Source organism: Phoenix dactylifera, chromosome 7 (assembly GCF_009389715.1).
Source record: "Phoenix dactylifera cultivar Barhee BC4 chromosome 7, palm_55x_up_171113_PBpolish2nd_filt_p, whole genome shotgun sequence".
Classification (NCBI taxonomy): Eukaryota; Viridiplantae; Streptophyta; class Magnoliopsida; order Arecales; family Arecaceae; genus Phoenix; species Phoenix dactylifera.
In genome coordinates this window covers 6,392,445-6,411,536 of record NC_052398.1, presented here as the reverse complement: position 1 = coordinate 6,411,536, position 19,092 = coordinate 6,392,445, and the positions used below count along the sequence as shown (strand labels likewise).

The 19,092-nt window shown below is 39.3% G+C and overlaps 1 protein-coding gene and 1 long non-coding RNA gene across 3 annotated transcripts in view; one reads left to right on the top strand and one right to left on the bottom strand.

The window, feature by feature from the left end:
- The window catches only part of LOC103710049 (AP-1 complex subunit gamma-2), a 44,014-nt gene extending 24,990 nt beyond the window's left edge, over positions 1-19,024 (bottom strand). The window contains exons 1-7 of one of the 2 annotated variants that reach the window (XM_039128112.1): positions 18,688-19,024; positions 14,602-14,904; positions 14,317-14,458; positions 12,253-12,426; positions 4,734-4,913; positions 2,917-3,071; positions 1,069-1,159 (exon numbers count right to left, since the gene is read on the bottom strand). In XM_039128112.1, coding sequence (XP_038984040.1) covers positions 1,069-1,159; positions 2,917-3,071; positions 4,734-4,913; positions 12,253-12,426; positions 14,317-14,458; positions 14,602-14,904; positions 18,688-18,719 — 1,077 coding nt within the window. In that variant the 5' untranslated portion in view covers positions 18,720-19,024. The remainder of the gene's footprint in view (positions 1-1,068; positions 1,160-2,916; positions 3,072-4,733; positions 4,914-12,252; positions 12,427-14,316; positions 14,459-14,601; positions 14,905-18,687) is intronic. The other variant, XM_039128111.1, reaches the window with a different exon arrangement.
- Positions 10,527-10,767, top strand: LOC120111317. Its single transcript, XR_005512499.1, has 2 exons — positions 10,527-10,587; positions 10,676-10,767. It is a non-coding gene; the product is annotated as an uncharacterized LOC120111317 (long non-coding RNA).
- Positions 19,025-19,092: the final 68 nt, after the last annotated feature.

The following is a 19,092-nucleotide window of genomic DNA, read 5'->3' as shown; positions in this document are numbered from 1 at the left end:
ACTTTCATATACAAGGAAACCAACATTTTAACATCAATCACTCGTCATGTTCCTTTTATAGTGTTGTTCATGTATCCACCTATCACACAGCATAACCTTCTCATGTGTCTACTTATTCAGGTTATCAACTATGCGGTAACATGTGTTAACACATTCTTCTCCGCATGCCAGAAGTGGCTCAATAGTTAATAAGCATAGACATATTAAGCTACTTTATGCAGCAATTTTTGAAGTTCGCTTCTAAGAGTATTCATATGAAATTCTGTGGTCATGAAGCCATCCTTTTAGTCACTCTTACAATGTCATCTCAGGTTCTTGGATTGTTATTAATGTTCGGAACTTTTTTAAAAGGAAGCATCAAAAAGTCATCTCAAGTGCGGGTGCTGGCCAAAAAGCACAGCAATCAACTCCTGAATTACAACCTAAAAATAAAAAAACTTAATATGTCCCAGACATATCATTTAAGTATTAAACTATGACAAATGCCTGAACATCACATTAGCCAACTTTCCGGTCTGACACCTGTTTGTCCAATATTGGTGCCTCTATCCACTTACTACTTATGAAAGAAAGCCTAAAACTACAGCTTCAAAAGCTATGGTCTCCATTTGAAAATTATGGCATGACCTTGCATTGAGTTTGCTACACACTGAGTACATATAGTTAAGAACTACTAGATCTAGGATCCAACTCTGATGGATTGATATCTTTACTTTATTCTCTTTTAATATGATATATACAAAAACAGTAAAATGTAAACAAATCATGTAGTCTTCATGGTACAAACAAAAACTCCTGAAGGTCTGGTTTAAAATGAGAGCTAAAATGGTTCAGCTAGCACTATGAATTTTAAAAGAAGAAAAGGGACAAAAAGGCATCTCTCAATACCGTTACCATTTAAACTGGAAAAGGTGTAGTAAAAACAAAGAAAGCGAGACATCAGATTCAAATTTTCAATATGCCTGTCAGGCAGACATTTCTGCAGGGTGAAGAATACCAACTATATACTTATTATTCTCTACTTTGCAAAATATACCATCTTAGTAAGAAAACATGAAAATATGGTACCTTGACACACTCTAGAATCGTTGTTCTGTGCCTTTGCACTGCTTGAGAATCAACTGTGACAGCCTTCATGAGCATATTAAGGGCAACATATCTGAAGGGAAAAAAGACTAAATAAAAAAGTGAAAACCAAATTATTCAGAATAGAGATCCTGTTCTGATTTTTTTTCCATTTCATTAGTGCAAGGACCACGTAAAGATATAAAATCGAATGACAATCATATCCATAAGAGGATCGGGTATACGCAGAGAGAAGGAGAGGCATAGAGAGAGTGATTGCATTAAAGATGTTGATAGGAAGTTTAAGATTATCAAAATAGCAAGAACAAGAACAATGTATAACAGATATCAAGACATGCAAAATCTGATAGGCAATGATACCATAGAAATCAACACTAACAATCCAAAAACAACAAAAGAATCACATACTCATCATTCCTTATTTTAACGTGCATAAACATAAAGAAAAGACTTATTCTAACTATTTGATATTGGACATGTGCATGCCCATGTGCGCAGAGAGAGCGAGCAAGAGAGAGAGAGAGAGGAGAGAATGTGTGAGAGAGAGCGATAACCATGGTTCGCCATACTGCTCCAAACCGCCGATTCGAGGCATACTGAGCCATACCGGGGGCGAACCGGCACGATTCCACCCCTCAATTCGAGAAATCGACAAGGGGAGAGGGAGAAGGAAACAGAGTAAGAGAGAGAGAGAGAGAGGGAAGGAGGGAGAGGTTGGGAGAGGGAAGGGGAGAGAGAGGGAACTCTGAAGCTCTCCTCTCCTCCTCTCCTCCTACGCTCGTCCACAAGGCCCCACTAGGTGGAACCCATGTTTCGAACAAAATAAGAGCACAGTCTGCTGACTTCACTTAAAGAACGGAAACAATTAGGGCCGAACCCTTGTTTCATTCAAAACAAAGGCTCCACCCAACGGGGCCTACGGACGAGCAAAGGAGGAGAGGAGGGCTTTCGAGCCCCCTCTCTCTCTCTCTCCCTCTCACGGCCTCTTTCTCTCTCCCCCTCCCTCTCCCTCTCTCTGCCTCCCTCGCTCTCTCTCCCTTTTCTGGTTGAGCCCCTGTTTTGTTCGAAATAAGGGCTCCGCCTATAGGGGCCTATGGATGAGCGGAGGAGAGGAGGGCTTCTGAGCCCCCTCTTTCCCCCTATCCCAGCATCTCTCTCCCCCCCTCCATCCCCTCTCTCTCCTTCTCCCTCTCCCCCTCCCTCTTTGGTTTTCCTTTCTCGGTACGTGCCAAAACGGCACGAAATGATACCGTACCATACTGTACCATCAGGCTACCGACATGGGTACCGATTCCAATACAGCAGACCTTGGAGATAACATTAAAGAAATAGCAGAAAGCTCAACATTATTCCAATGGTCAAAGCAAGTGCTGCACAATGGAAAGAATAAATAATCAGCACGTATTCTAAAATATGGAATGCAATGCCATGAAAATCGGCATTAACCATCTGAAAACCAACTTTTTTACATATTCAAATAAATATTAACATAGTACAGAACCTTGTTCAAATTTCCAACTTTTTGATATTGGCTTTAAGCATATTTCTTTGCCACTGCTATCTAATACAAGAGTACCAAGCCTAGACTAAACTGCATACAGCACTGATTCAATTTGTTTCAATTTACAAAGAAAATGCATGAATGAAGAAAGATGTTGCACATGAATTTCAGAATTAACCAACCTGAATACATCAGTCTGTTACATATTGCAGCATCTATTACTACATTTCAGCAAAAAATGCAAGCAAAATGTCGCTTATAATGATAAAATGGACATTTCTCACAATTGAGCCATTGAAATTACTAAAAAGAAAACACAAAATAATAACCTGATATTGTTGTCACGATTTGACAAGAATCTTCCCAAAATATTGATAGCAAGCACACGAAGACCACTAGTAGCTTCAATGCCCATTATAGTTTCAACACATTCATACAGAATAGCATTTCCAGCATTTTTGTTCGACTCAGTTTTTGTCGCAACCTAAAAAAAAATATATAGCATGTATCAAAGAATGACTTTTTAAAGAAACATTAGGGTCCAAAATTTGAGGCCTAATTAGAACAAATACGAGCTCCAAAGAGCATAGAGCAATTAGAATAGCATCAAGAATAAGCAAGCAAACATTTAATTCAACCAAGTGCAGATATAGGTGGAAGCACAGGATCCAGATGGCGGTGGCTTACCATGCCCTTCAAGATATAAGATGGCCAGTGGCATGGTGATCAAGCCTTATCTGGAAGTTTTTGTTTCAGTCTAGTAGTGCAACAGGCTCCTTGCTACCTACAATTGTCTAATAGACTCATATTTGCAGAAGTACAAAAGGCTAAAGATTGACTGAAGGAATTGAGGATGTATAGTTCATTCACTCGGCGCTTGCTGAAGTTTTTTTATATGTAATCATAGTCTTTTCAATGTCTTTGAAGTCAAAACAGCACAGGTGATGCCCCTAAAGAAATGGGCTTAATTGTACGAATATCAAGTAGCTATAAGGATCTGCAAAATCTATCTTGATCTTGTGGCAAGGGAGACAAATAAGTGCAATGAAACGTTTAACAGGTATTGGGATGACATGAGTCACATTCCAACTTGTGGTGATTAGGCTATGAATCAAGTGGTATATCATCAATTTCCTGGTTCTATGCCCCATGGTGCAATGTTTTGAGTATGGAAAAAGCCATATGTCACAAATTGGGGACTTCAAGTCCTCCAATTCATGGATTTTGTCATGCATGAGAATGGTGAGCACAAAGTGGTAGATAAAATGACTGTAACAAAGTTAACTACAAGATTCACAGGACACATATTGATGATAGCAAGACATCACATGAATTAGACTCTATTTTCATAAATTTAGTCACAGTGTGATGCTATCGCATTTTGTGCTGCTTCTTGCTCCTTCCTATTCAAGTAATGGTCCTTGCTACTTTTACGCTTTTCTCATTTTGCATGGAATTTTAGTATACAGACAGCTATTTAAATTACGACCATCTATATATAATTATCACCAAACAGTATATCATACTGTAACGAAGTCTAATATACTTAACAGAAACTTGTCTGAAGTTTCTTATTTTTTCTTAGTTTTTACTATTAATACTTTTCTAAGCTTTTTTACTATTAACATTTTTTAACTTCTTTTCTAAATAGTTTCAGATAAAACCACCAAACTACAACATTTTCCCATGGAAACCACTGAAACTACCAAATGTACATTTAGACTAGGCCAGACACTGAATTTCTTCACTGAGAAATTCAAAACATGATTACCGTACACTGCAAGGCCAGCGAAAGAACCAAATTTGAAAAACATGATTAAACATTTAAAATATGTACAATGTACACCAGAAAGTCATTGAAATGATAGGAAAAAGTTCCTAGTATATATATAGTGCATGCAGCTTATAGTGCTGTGGATCTTTCCAGGCTCATCTACCAGACCTGACAGGGCATGACAGGGTTATCAGCTTAGCTTTGTACTTTCCAAGTCAGATGCCATAATATGTATCTGAAGATTTTGGTACACATACATGTGCACACATATCCAATAAATAAATTGCATATCTCTTGAATCAGAATTATTATTCAAGTAATTCTGTTTTAGATTCATGAAAAGGGAGAAATATATAAGGAAAGGAAATTTACCTGAGCAAGAATGTCATTCATATATTCACTGGAATCTGCATCTCCTTGGCCCAGCATACGCATGAGCCTAAGCACTCGGATATGCAAAAAAGGGTCTGTAATCCCAGCAATGTCATACTCGGGTGCATATGGACTATTTGAGACATCTCTCAATATTCGAACCAGTCCCTCTGTGCAGTTCTATGATCAGGATGAAAACTAATCCATGTCATGAAATCTAAAAAGCACAACCACTAAGGCAGCAAGTATACATGAAATGTAACATGACTACCTACATACAAGACAAGAAATCACATAATCTTCAAGCAGAAGAAAAAAGAAATAAGAAAACCTAACATACACCATACTGTCCAACCAACTTAAATACCTGGCCTTGAGGGCAAAAGGATGGCTAAACAAATTAGTTGGTGAAAAATGGTCCAACTACTTGACAAAAGCACGTTTTGCAGGAATTGCAGTCAACAAGACTTCTGAAATTTTGTGTGCATGCGTGTGTGTGTGTGTGTGTGTGAGAGAGAGAGAGAGAGTGAGAGAGAGAGAGAGAGAATCTACAAGATTTTCAAACTTAAACACTAGTCTGAGGCACTTATCTTCCACATTGTTCATGATAGTAGTGTATCCAGCTCCATGATAGACAACAATAGTTAAAAAGAACTAGGGTAAGGTAAAGGTCAAAGAATGAAATTTTAAAAGCTTAAATGTGGCACGCATAATCCCCTTGATGTAGGTTACAAAACTATTAGGTAATAAAAAGTGTCCATACTCCATAGTCTTCCACAAAGGAAAAATGGGCGCTGCAACAAAAGTACCTGGTTTGTAGTTTTCTATTACTACCTCATATAAATTACTGACTGATCTGAAGCAGATAAAGAGATAAGTATGGATGAAAAACAATTTGATTACAAATTACTTCAAAGGCAGCGGGACAAGCCTCACCATGGTAATGAGATTCATAAAATCTTAAAATGTTAGAAATATAAAAAGTCATGGCTCCAGGAGACTTTATGCCAAACAAAATGTAAAAAGTCTTTTCATAAGTTGTTTAATAAGTTCGTGATAGAAGTCCCAATCTTAATAGCTTACGTATTTCCAACTAAGCCACAAACCCCAGTAGCACCTCAAAGCCACTGCAATAGGCCATATCCATACCTTTAGCCTCTGCGGCACTTCCACTCACCAGTTCCTTCCTTGCCCATAAGCAACCAAAATGGCTCTAGTCATGCCCTCTACCTTGAAATCACTAATATGATGTTCAATTATTCCATAATTGAAAAGGAAAATACTAATTTTGTAAAATGAAAAATTGGGTAAATTAGAGTCTTCTACACCTCAGCATTTCTCTAAATCTATGTTCAGTAAATATTACGCAAAAGTTGCCTCTGACCAATATCTCAGTATAAGCATCCAAACCAAGCATATTTCTTTTCCAAGCCTTAGCAACACTCATCAAGGCTGCCTACAAATCCTGTTTTAGTCCTGAAATTCCATTTGGTGCTTCAAGGTGAAACCAAATAAAAACATGTTTTATTGCATTTCTTTTACAGCAGAAAACTCTTTTCTCTGTTTCTGCACGGCAAAGATTTGCCAGAGACCAGCGCTGCTACCAAATTTTGTACCTTAATCATCCTCCCAACCAAACCTAGAACATATAAAAAACTCAAGAATCTCGAATGATTCAACAGAGCACCACTCGGAGTCTCTCACCTTTTCTAAGACTCTTTGTCAGCAATTTCATGTTAAGCCACCCCAGTCCCTTGCATTGACTCTTTCCTTGATCTTCTAGTAGGTTTTCTGCCATTTCATTGGTCTAAATACAATGCAAGTCCGCTCCACCATGGAGATCACAGGGTTCTTCCCCTCTCATTATTTCCACCCCATTCTCGTTATGAACACCAATTAAGTAAACTTTTGATTTCCACAATTTCTAATAGTACCATGTTACACTTAATTCAATTAAACATCAACTTGGGCATTAATTATGTGATCATCTAAAAAATGGAAGGAAGCAGCAGTACAGCAAAAGAAAAAAGAATTAAAAGAAACCAATATATAAAGCCAGATATAGAACTTCAAAATCAAATTCAAGTTGGATAGATTACTAAATATATCAAACAAGGACCTATATAGAACATCCACACAATGAAACTAAACAAATTCAAGCATCAGGAAACAGTGGATTTTCTAAAATTCCTTAACTGATTGCCAGTTGCATAGTTTCTTTTACAAAATCTGAAAGAATCTAGCCTAATAGAAGAAACAAGAATGTAACAGAAGAGTTTGTTCAAAGTCTTGAATTTTCTAAAAGTCCTTAACTGCAATATCAGTTGTGTGCCAGTTGCATAGTTTCTTTTACAAACTCTGAAAGAGTTGCAGGATTGAAAGAGTCACCTAATACAGGAAACAAGAATGTAGCAGGAGAGTTTGGTCAAAGTCAAAAGTTAGACAAAAATAACAATTGTATAATCAATATGGCAAAAAAATCTAGAAAACAGATATAGTAATGCTGTGCACCAAGGAAAGCCGTACCGGTCCGTACCGGCCGGTACGGGCCGGTACGAACCGGTCCGGTGCTTGACCGGTACCGGAGAGCGATGAAAACCGGTATATCCGGTTTTCATCTGTGTACCGGCCGGTACGGACCCCGTACCGGCCGGTACGGGACTCGTATACGGGTGGTTTTTTTTTTTTTTTTTACGAAACCACAGCTTCGCGCTGTGGTTTCAAAAACCACGCGCGCGCGTGGTTTCAAAAACCACGCGCCGCGCGTGGTTTTAGGGAGAAGTGGCCCACGGGGCCACTTCTTTCAATTTTTTTTTTTTTTTTTCGGGGAACCACAGCGAGGCGCTGTGGTTCCCAAAACCACCGCGGCGCGTGGTTTCAAAAACCACGCGCCGCGCGTGGTTTTGTGAAGGAAGTGGCCAACCGGCCACTTCTTTCAATGAAAAATAAAAAATAAAAAATTGCTGTGGCCGACAGGCCACAGCTTTCTCCCTTTTTTTAATAGGAAAAGGAGTGGCCGGAGGCCACTCCTTCCCATTAAAAACCAAGAAGCAGCCGACCGGCCACTTCTTTCCGTACGAATTTAACATTACTAAGCTGGGATTTTCTGTTAATCTGGGATTAACTTAAGCCTCTCGTTCGGTTATAAAAACCGAACGAGGCTCACTTCTTTCCCACACAATTTGAGGTTGAGACTTGAGAGGTTCTAGTTAAGGTGCGGAGACGGAAAGATTTGAGAGATAGCGAGGAGGAGGTCCTGCCCAAAAAATCCAGCGGAGACTATTTAAGGTGCGGTTTTTTTATCCTATATTATTTCATTAATTTTGTTAATAATTTATTTAAAAAAAATAGTTTATAAATTACTTAAATAATAAGATAATGCAAAAATTTACTTTATTAGCTTAATTTTTTGATAAGTTGTCCTTTTATGATAGAAATGGGTTCTATTTAAGGTGCGGAGACGGAAAGATTTGAGAGATAGCGAGGAGGAGGTCCTGCCCAAAAAATCCAGCGGAGACTATTTAAGGTGCGGTTTTTTTATCCTATATTATTTCATTAATTTTGTTAATAATTTATTTAAAAAAATAGTTTATAAATTACTTAAATAATAAGATAATGCAAAAATTTACTTTATTAGCTTAATTTTTTGATAAGTTGTCCTTTTATGATAGAAATGGATTCTATTTAAGGTGCGGAGACGGAAAGATTTGAGAGATAGCGAGGAGGAGGTCCTGCCCAAAAAATCCAGCGGAGACTATTTAAGGTGCGGTTTTTTTATCCTATATTATTTCATTAATTTAAAAAAAATAGTTTATAAATTACTTAAATAATAAGATAATGCAAAAATTTACTTTATTAGCTTAATTTTTTGATAAGTTGTCCTTTTATGATAGAAATGGAGCCATCAAGAAAAACGAACCCTGCAAAGCGTGATATTGGCTGGTCTTATGGGCGAAGACTTGGAAGTGAGGGGCAACGACACCAGTTTCAATGCAAGTTTTGCGACAAGATTTTCAAGGGAGGAGGGGTAACCAGGTTGAAGCAACACTTAGCCGGAAATTCCGGTGAGGTTGCTACGTGCCGAAATTGTCCTAACGAGATTCGTGTGCTGATGAGGCAGAATCTTGCTGAGGCCAAAGAAGCGAAGGAGGTGGCTTCCAAGAAGAGGGCGGAGGTCGATCGCCAAGCGGCAGAGCCACCTTCCTATCACTCTAGGGAGCCAGAGGAGGTCGAGGATCTAGATGAGGAGGAGGCAGATATTCAGGCGGCCATGCATGCAAGCCTGGATGATCAGTGGCAGCAGGAGGAGGTGGCCAGGCATAGAGCTCGATTTGGGCCCTCTGCATACGAGTCGGGCGGGGGTTCTCGAAGCACTAGACAAGATCCAGAGTTCTTGAGGACAACTTCAGTAAGGGAGGGCGTCGGCAAAGAACGTGGCCGGATTGCATCTATGCTGGGTGGTTTTGGTAGCCGAAAGAAGTCATCTAGAGGAGTTGCAGAAGGAGCGACAATTCATGATGTAGATCCGCATGCTCTCCCCAGTAGAGATTCAAGGCAGCAGAGGGTAGACACAATGTGGATGAAGGATAAGAAGAAAACTATGTGGCGAGCTATTGGATCCTGGTTTCACTTCAGCCACATCCCAGCGAATGTGGCAGACAATACATACTACAGGTCTGCCATTGCCGCCATACAAGCTGCCGGTCCCGGTGTAGCTCCTCCAGGCCCGAAGGATATATACGGTGAGCTTCTTGACAACAATAAGGAGGAGCTGGAGAATTGGATTGACTCCTACAAGAGCAAGTGGCCCATATATGGACTAACCATCATGTGCGATGGTTGGACCGGTCCGACCAGGCGGAGCATCATCAACTTCCTGACATACTGTGATGCTAAGACCTTCTTCCACAAGTCGATTGATGCTTCGGCTTCTGTGCACAACACCTCGTACATGCTGAAACTTATGGAGGATGTGATTGATCTGGTAGGAGAGGAGAATGTCGTGCAGGTCGTCACTGATAATGGGCCGCAATATAAGGCTGCCGGGCAAGTCTTGATGGAGCGGCGGCCACATATTTTCTGGACCCCATGTGCTGCACATTGTATCGATCTTATGTTGATGGACATTGGAAAGATCCGTAGGGTGCAACAAACGGTGGAGACAGCCCAACGCATTACGAGGTATATTTATAACCATAACTGGGTTCTTTCATTGATGAGAAAGTATGCAGGGGGAGAGATTCTGAGACCAGGAGTCACACGGTTTGCTACCAACTTCATCGCACTTGATAGCATACTCGAGAAGAGAGGAGCCTTACGTCAGATGTTTGCCAGTCCGGAGTGGTATGATAGTAGATATTCTTATGCCGGCTCTGAAGGGAGCAAGATAGAAGACTTGGTGACGAGACAACCATTCTGGCAGCGGGCTACTACAATAGTCAAGGCTATCAAACCATTATATGAAGTGCTGCGGGCCGTAGATAGCGAGATCTACCCCCAGATGGGATTTTTGTATCACATGATGGTCAAGGCAAAGGATCAGATTATGGAGGCAGATCCAGCACATGGCCGGTCATACATCAACATCATTGAGCAACGGTGGGGAGCGCAAATGGGTACGGAATTACATCTAGCAGGTAAACTAAGATATAATTATAGTGACAATTATAGTGATGGATATAATTATATAATTATGCTAAGATAGTCTCGTATATGTGCAGCATACTACCTAAACCCCCGGTTTCAGTACAGCATAGATGGAATTGGTATGGATGAAACACTTCTGGATGCTTTGCGTAATGTGATTTACAAGATGGAGGCAGATCCAGAAAAAGCGGCCCTATGTCTTGAAGAGGTAATTATGATTTAGTAATTACTAGCATGTGTAAGTATATCAGCATCTTCAATTATTAACATGGTTTTCTTATGCTTATTTTTCACAGAGCAAATTATTTAGAGAGGGCAGCTACAGTTTTGGCCAACGAGCGGCTGTCGTCAGCAAACACAATATGAATCCAGGTACGTGACACATCAGCAAAACATTCACCTGGTGTTACTTAGTTACTATTATGGAACTATCATATATGTAATCTTCATAAATATTTTTGCAGCTGAATGGTGGGTGCATTTTGGCGGATCCGCGAGAAATCTAAAGCGGATAGCTATCCGGATCCTCTCCCAAACAGTCTCCTCTAGTGGATGTGAGCGCAATTGGTCCACCTTCGCCCTTATCCACAGCAAACAAAGAAACCGTTTGACGCAAAAGCGCCTCAACGACCTTGTTTATGTGCATTACAATTTGCGGTTGAGGCTAAAGTGCATCCAGGAGGAAGTGGAGCTCAAGTATACAGATCCGATTTACGGGTCCTTCACCGCTGATGACGATGATCCACTACTCGGCTGGCTTGTAGGCCAGCAGCAGGAGCCCGAGCTTGACGAGCCAGGATCGCCTCCACGACCAGCTACCTTCATAGCCACCGAAGCTGGGGTCGATCCAGAGCAATGGGCTGAGCGCAATATTCCACGCACTCCCAGAGCTGATCAGCCGCAGGCACAGGGGAGCCAGACAGAGAGGGCCAGGAAAGAAAAACAAAGAATCCCAATGGAGAGTGTCGAGGAAGAGACTTGGACTAGTAGCGATGAAGGTTCTGGTGGTGATGGATCTTCTAGCCATGGAGGGAGCGGAGGACAGTATGGTACTCATGAGACACAGCCGGAGGGTGGTCTTTATTTCACCGGTGAGTCCCAATTTATGGGTGCTACACAGGATACGGACCACGGTCGACCACCTGATAGAGATCGTGAGGATATTATTGGATATAGAAGACGGGCTCCTCGAGGTCGTTCAGGAAGACAGGATACGACTGCAGATCCGAGGACATACGGATACGGATTCTATTATCCACAGCCTCAGCCTGACGAATACGGATATGGTGCATTGGATTTTGCTTCCGCCATATTTGGATGGGCCCCTACACAATCAGAGGACACCTCTCAGAGCCAGAGCGTGAGCGAGAGATCCGACAGTTCTTATAACCTGGCGCGTGTTCCTTCTGATTGGGTTGATTTGCCTCCTCCTGATTATACTTATGATCCAGATATCTACGAGAGCCATCGGCACTCGTCCCGATTTTAGATATCCTAGAGTACTTTAAATGTATGTAAATGATTGTATCTTAATTCGAAGATATTTTATGTGTATGATTTTATCATTTCGAACGGGAGGAAAACGTAACATGCAATCATGCATCATATATGTTTCAAATTTCAACCCTAAATTTAAATATGAAAATATCAAAAATCATGAAAAAAGTAATAAAAAAACATCAATTTTCATTTAATTTAAGATCCAACAGAGACAACATTTAAAAAAAAAAAAAAAGTCTGACTCGTGGAGCCCGGCCGGTACCGTACCGGTCCGGACCGGTACGGTACCGGTCCGGACCGGTACCGTACCGGTCCGGCCGGCGACCGGTACGCCGGACCGGACCGGTACCGCGGACCTTGCTGTGCACCGTACCTTTCTCAAATATTCTAGGGCGTTGGTACTAGCTTTACAAAGATCTATGCAGAGCTGAACTCCAGCTATTAAAACTCCATGATGCTTTTCCTTCAGCAAAGAAGAAGCAGGGCCCATAAAGTTTTCTGCTAAGTCTGGAACTTTTCTTATTATCCTTATAGAGCACAAAGCAGCCTGAAAAACAAGAAACCTCCTTCAGTCACTGAACAATGAACTCTGTTTAATCTAACAAAGGATTAGATAAGTTATACTGCATCAATATAAAGTGCAGTTGTGCAGGATAAACTCATTCAAAAGTGAACGAGGCTACATCAAATTTTATCAACTTACAGTATATTTCATGGCTAAAAGAAACAATGTAGTGATCAACAAATTTTGAGATAATGACATTTTTTATCTGGCATAGCATGAAAGAATTTTCTAGAATAAAGCAGAGGAATAAAGGAAAAAATTGAATCATAAATTAAAAGAGTTATACAACAGGAACACCCTATAACTATACAGGATACTTATTTGCTTTCAAATTGCTGACTATAACAGCACAATTAAATTCATACTTCATTAATTTTGAGACAGAATCTCTGTCAGTAGTCAGTACACTAGAAACTGCAAGCATATTCAAGAGATTTGATTTTGACAACATCAATTTTCTGCTTAACTTCCTTCATTAACTTCTATCAAACCTGGGTTGTCCATTGAGTTTGACATGCCCCTGCTTTCTCCATCCCAAGCATTAGTGTTTACACGTGCAAGCACACATGCATGTGCACTAACAGTAAAAGAATAAATGTTAAAAATGTGTTGCGTCAAGAAAGGTTTGAAGAACAGCGGTATGGGAGTACCAGTCACAAACATACAGGCACAGTACGTACTGTGATGTGGCCAACACAAGTAGTACAGAATCCAGTACATACTGCAGAATAGTCAGTTGTACTAATTCTTCGTCTAAACAAATACAACCAAACACTAAGTATTTAGTATTAATAATAAGATATTAATTTTAAAAAAAAACCATGAAAATTAAAAAGAACATTGCACATATCAAAGAATCAGTTAACAATACAATTTCTCAAAACCTCAATCTTCAATATCATCAATTTACTTTTCGACTTCCAAGTTTAACTTCAACCCATTATGAGTAACCAATTGCAACCACTTTCCTATCCCTTTATCAATATCACGTGACCAACCCCCAATAAGTTTTTGGACAAGGACATAAAGCTTCATGGTTGACCAAGTATTGCATGAAGAACTCTACAGCTCTAGTGTCCAACCTTACCACAAACTACATAGGAACAAAAGTATAATGTGGGCATATTCCATACAGGGATCATGGAACAGACTGAGAATACAAAAGTCCAAATGTAAAGCACCAGAGCACATGCATATCCACAAAAGGATAAAGATTGGTAAAGACAATCATCAAAGTTTCCAAGTTTGAAAGGATGTATAGCATTTCTCTATGACTGGATTATCCTGGGCAGATAGCATACTCTTTACATCACGCCTATCAGAACATAAATCAAATGGCCATGCAAGAAAAAAAGATAGAAATGGGTCGCGCTATGTATATAAGAGGTATTTTTAGGAGCTCATTGATCAAAGTCACATGAGGCCATAGGAGGAATAGCTTTAACTGATATTATTCTTCCTTGGATCTTTTATAGAACTATTAGAACCGGTTTTCTTGTTGGCTAAACACCTGCACCTAACACAACCAACCAGAAGCAAGTAGCATGTAAATTTCTGCAAGTGTAACAAGTTGAGGATACTTAGCTGTAAAAAAACGATTACTTCTTCAAAATGTATCTTAACAAGTAAATCACATTAGACACTAACAAAAAGCAGCCAACTTGAACTCACAATCTATGCAGCACAGTCCATTACCAAAATGACGGTTCCATATATCGAATTCAGAAAATAGCATAAATAACAGATTGCAGTTTAGTGTGCAAATCCAAGAACATAAATGACTGTTCATCCTTGCAATCCTATTGAAAGAATTCATTTCAAGAAGCTCCTTATAATAGCTGAGAAATACATTTTTACAGAGAAAAGCTGTACCTTTTTTTTAATGTTTGGGTCTCTAGTTTGTAATAACCTTTCTACTTCCGGTGTAAGATCCCGTGCCATTTCTGCAGAACATATATTCCCCAGAGCACAAAGTGCAAGACCCACAATATACTGATTTGAATGATTGAGATCTCTGCTTGCGTCAAGGATATGAAGAGTGAAAAAGTATGCCATTCCAATGTCTAAACTATGATACCATTTCAGAATACATATGTTAAAATTTAATGAAATACTAGCTATATGAAGTGTGCTAAATGATACCATATTAATGGATACTGTTTCAAGGAATTTGTAACAAGCATAAGAACTTCCTGCCTTTCATCAAGAAGCAGCATTAGACCAAGATAACCAATTCTCTTTTCAGGAAACCCAGAAGAAGCTATCAATTTGAGACATTCCATTTGACCAAAATGAGTGGGATAACCAAGCATGTGAATAAACATGAGTTTTGCAAGATTACGATGACTATAATCTTGATCATTTTCACTAATAGCAGCACGTATAGAAGCACATTCTTTTCTCACAACAGCACGCTCTTCTGCAGCAGTTTTGCAAGCACGTATAGCTCGAATCATGTCCCTGCAATGTAAGGGTCAGAATGAATAGAACCGAAGACGTTGATAAAACTCAGCTGAGAATCAATATACTTGTCTGGTTATACTAAATAAATCAGGGGTAAATGACTAAGGACGTTAAAGTTTCATCCATAGATTTATCACCAAGGGTAAAGAAATCAAGAAACATCAGAGAGATTCAACTCAAAATAATTTTTAGATATTTACTAAACCTCAGGAATACTGAAAAAAATAAGGCTCACTTTGTTGCACTATGCAGAGCACAGGAAATGGGCGTGAGAGTAAGCATGTAAGCTGTGACTCCCCACCGAAATAAAGACGTTTCTATTCATTATGTAATTTAATAATTACATCCCCATTGTTTGGCTGGTGCAATTCTTCTGTTTTCTTCCCTCTAAGAGAGCAAGAAAGAAGACTAAGAGATGTGATAAACGAAGATGAGAATATTTATAATTTGAGGAGAGTGTAAATGTGGTGAAAAAATGCGCAGTTGCCAAGTTGGTCATTCATGCCAAGGAGTCTACATCATGATAGTCCTAGAAATTGGCACATGTGATGCACATGATTGACCTAACAAGGAGAAGAACTACATGAGTGGTCATGAACTCATGATCGTATCAATCAGAGAGATAGATAACTATAAAGTTATCTAAATTAGGATTGTTTTCCCCATGATGTGAATTTATAAACATACTCCCATTTTTCACACATTCCTCTGCATATGTGTGTGAATTTCTACAGACAAGAAGAAAACAAATGGTTGTGAAGGTTGGCAACCAAAATGAAGGGGGAACTAAGGATGGCTGTACAGACCACCTGTACTAGAAGCCAATAATAAATTTGTAGTAAGAAAAATCGTTATACAGAAAATGTTATCAATGAATAATCGAGTATGAGAGTTCTATTCACCCTTAGTGATTGTACATCTCTAAATAGAGAGTTATGATACTTGAATTTGCCAGAAGGTTTCAAGTGACAGTTTCTTTTAACAAACCTTAAGGCAAAAGGATGACTTGATCATCTTCAATGATCCAATAGTTAAAGCATTCTTTATGTGATCTTGTAAACAATATTCTACAACTAAGCAGTCTAAGCTATTGTTCTTTCAATAATGTATCACAAGTCAAAACAGTCAGGTTTGAACTTAGAATCATATCTTCATCAATTACCCTGCCAACTTGTGCATTTTGGTTCTTAAATATATTTCACATATTAAATTCAAGGAATATCAATTAGAATCTTGGTTACCAGAAACGTGTTACATGAGGTTACACGGAAGTGGGTCCCTTAAAAGAATTAGTAAGAAAATATTTACGTAGAGGGCGCAGGGACAAGTTTCTAAAGAGATTCAAGAAGCGGGTGTGCCACCCTAAAGGAAGAGTCCTGCTACCGAGGTCTACCGTACTGCCCGGTACGGGGCGTACCATATTGTACCGAGAGAAAACCAGTACAAAACATACTTTTAAGTCGGTACAAGCCTCGTACCGTCCGTACCGAGGCGTACCGGTCCATACCGATGCATATCGAGATGAAAATCGAGAAAAATGGTTAGAGAGCTATTTCAGCACAGAAGTGTACCCTACTATACTGAACTGATAAAATACCGATACGGTACCCGATATCGAAATTGCAGACCTTACCTGTTACCAAGTTCAAAACTAACTCAACTAAGACTATGTGATGATTAGTAACATCTACAGAAGCTTGACTTATTTATTTGAAAAACAAATCTGATTTTTAAAATGGGCTTAACAAAGGAGAGAAAAAAGAGAGAAAAAGTTCTGGCAGAGTCCACGATGAAAACAATGACTATATTCACATGGAACCACTTAAAATCTTAAAATTTAAAATCACGGCGAAAAATGGCCTTCAACTTAAAAGCTTTAGTTCAATATTTAAATCTTCAAAGTACAGCAAAAAATAGCCTTTATCTCTTAGTTTTATGAAAGGCACCACAACCAACCAAGGTGATTCATATCCTTTCTTTATTAAGATCATTATCTGTTAGTTTCACAACAGAGAAACCTAACTGCAATCGACTGATGCTAGGATAATCCTTTAATAAACAAAAGGCAAGGACAATATAATTTTCCTAAGTAGATAGGCTTGCAGGTTTTCACTTCAGCCCAAAGCAACCTACTTAACTCTTCTAAGACTTCGTATACAAACAGCCCTAAAAGTAAATTGAAAAAGAAAAGAAGAAAAAAAGAAAGAACCATGCGTAGCCCCTCCTAAAATCCTAGTTTCATCAACAAAAAAGTTGAGATAACCTAACATGCAAACATTTAACATCAAATGTTCTTTATCTAACTATCATACTTTTATTTAGAAATTAGCTGATGTCCTTTAAATGATGTACAAATGGTTGACCGTTGAGATCTTCAGAAAATATGTGGTAGCAAACCGAATATTTAAAAGTTCTAACAAAAAAAAAGACAAAATCTTTAGAATAGTACATGATAGTAATCACTTTTCCTTAATATTTCATAGTCGCCTCCTAATATATTTCGTAAAATCAGTCCTTAGATACTGGTTAAGGGCAATCCATGGATTAATACCTAGTTCTTTATTCAAAGAACAAATTTAACCAAAGATTAAAAAGCCACTTTACAAGATTACCAGTCACAAAAAAGAAACATGGTACTGATGTGGCAGCAAGAACCAGATCAAACAGTCCGAGTTCCATACACTGACAAATTTTCTTGATATTTTATGGACCCTTTCTAATACATATGCTAAAAGCAGTCCTTAAATAGTATGTAACTGCAATTCTTGGACGTATATATCATTCTTGATTTAGAGAACAAAACCAATCTAAACCTGAAATACTACTTCACAAGATCATAAATTACAAAAAAGAAAGGTTGTAACAATGTGGCAGCAAAAAGTAGATCAAACTATCACTATTCAATGCAGCAACGACTTTCCTTGATATTTTGTGGTCCTCTCCCGATATATACATTAGAATCAGTCCTTAAACTGTAGGCAAAAGCATTTCTTGGATTAATACCTTGTTCTTGATTTGAAGACCAAATCTAAGCTAATGACAGAAAGCTGCTTTAAAAGGTCACCAGCTTCAAAGAAGAAAGATTGTACGAATATGGCAGCAAGAACCAGATCACATGGTCACAATTGCAGATAGTAACTTGTCTTGGTATTTTATGGTTCCCTCCTAATATACTAAAATCAGTCCTTGAATTATAGTCAAAAGCAATTCTTGGTTTAATACCTTGTGCTTACTTCAAAGGACCGGACTAACCTAACGTTAAAAAGTTACTTCGCAAGATCACCAATCTTACCAATGTGGCAGCAAGAACCAGGTCAAACAGTCACGATTCCATACACGTTTCTTGATATTTTGCAGTCTGGTCCTAAAATATGAACTAAACAGATCCTCGGTCATAGTTAAGAGCAGTTCTTGGACCGCTACCTCGTTCTTGACTCAAAGAACAAATCTAACCTAACGTCAAAAACCAACTTCACAAAGTCGCCAATAGCGAAGCACAAAGATTGTACTAATGTGGCAGCAAGATCCAGATCACCTGGTCAGAATTTTATACCCAAACAAATTTATTGATTCTCCGTATAAACAGATAGAATTCAGCTGCCTGGAACGAAAGACAGGTGATCCGACTGGAAGCGATTGCTTTCAAACGAAGCAGAATCAAGAAATCAAGAAACCAAGAAATCAAGAAATCAAGAAAGAAACCAAGAAATCAAGAAAAAGAGCACGAATAGAATAACTTCTAAAGGTTCGATCGAAGCGGAGCGGAGGATCGGAGGTTACCTGAGCCGAGTCCCGGAAGAGAAGGGATTCATGGCGAGGTCCGTCTTGAAGTCTCCTGCGAGTCCCCTCGGTTCTCGATCGAAAGGGCGGCAGAAGACCTAAGTCTCGAGAGGGGGCGCGAGGCGAGGGATCGAAAGCCGAGCGGAGTCGAGGGATCTGAGACCGGGGAGAGAGTGAAGGAAGGGGGGATGCAACGATTATTGGATCTGAGCGAGAGTGCGGTGCTGGAACTTGTGGGTCCTCCGAACGGAATGCCACGAATGGAGGAGAGATACTTTGATACGCCGGTTCTTGAAGCAGCTAAACGCACCCATTCGCCGACACGAGGGCAAAATCCGCGGGTAGATCCCTGGGAATAGAGATAGGGGCCAATGTAAGTGTTATAAGTAAGTAGGCCAATTGGAA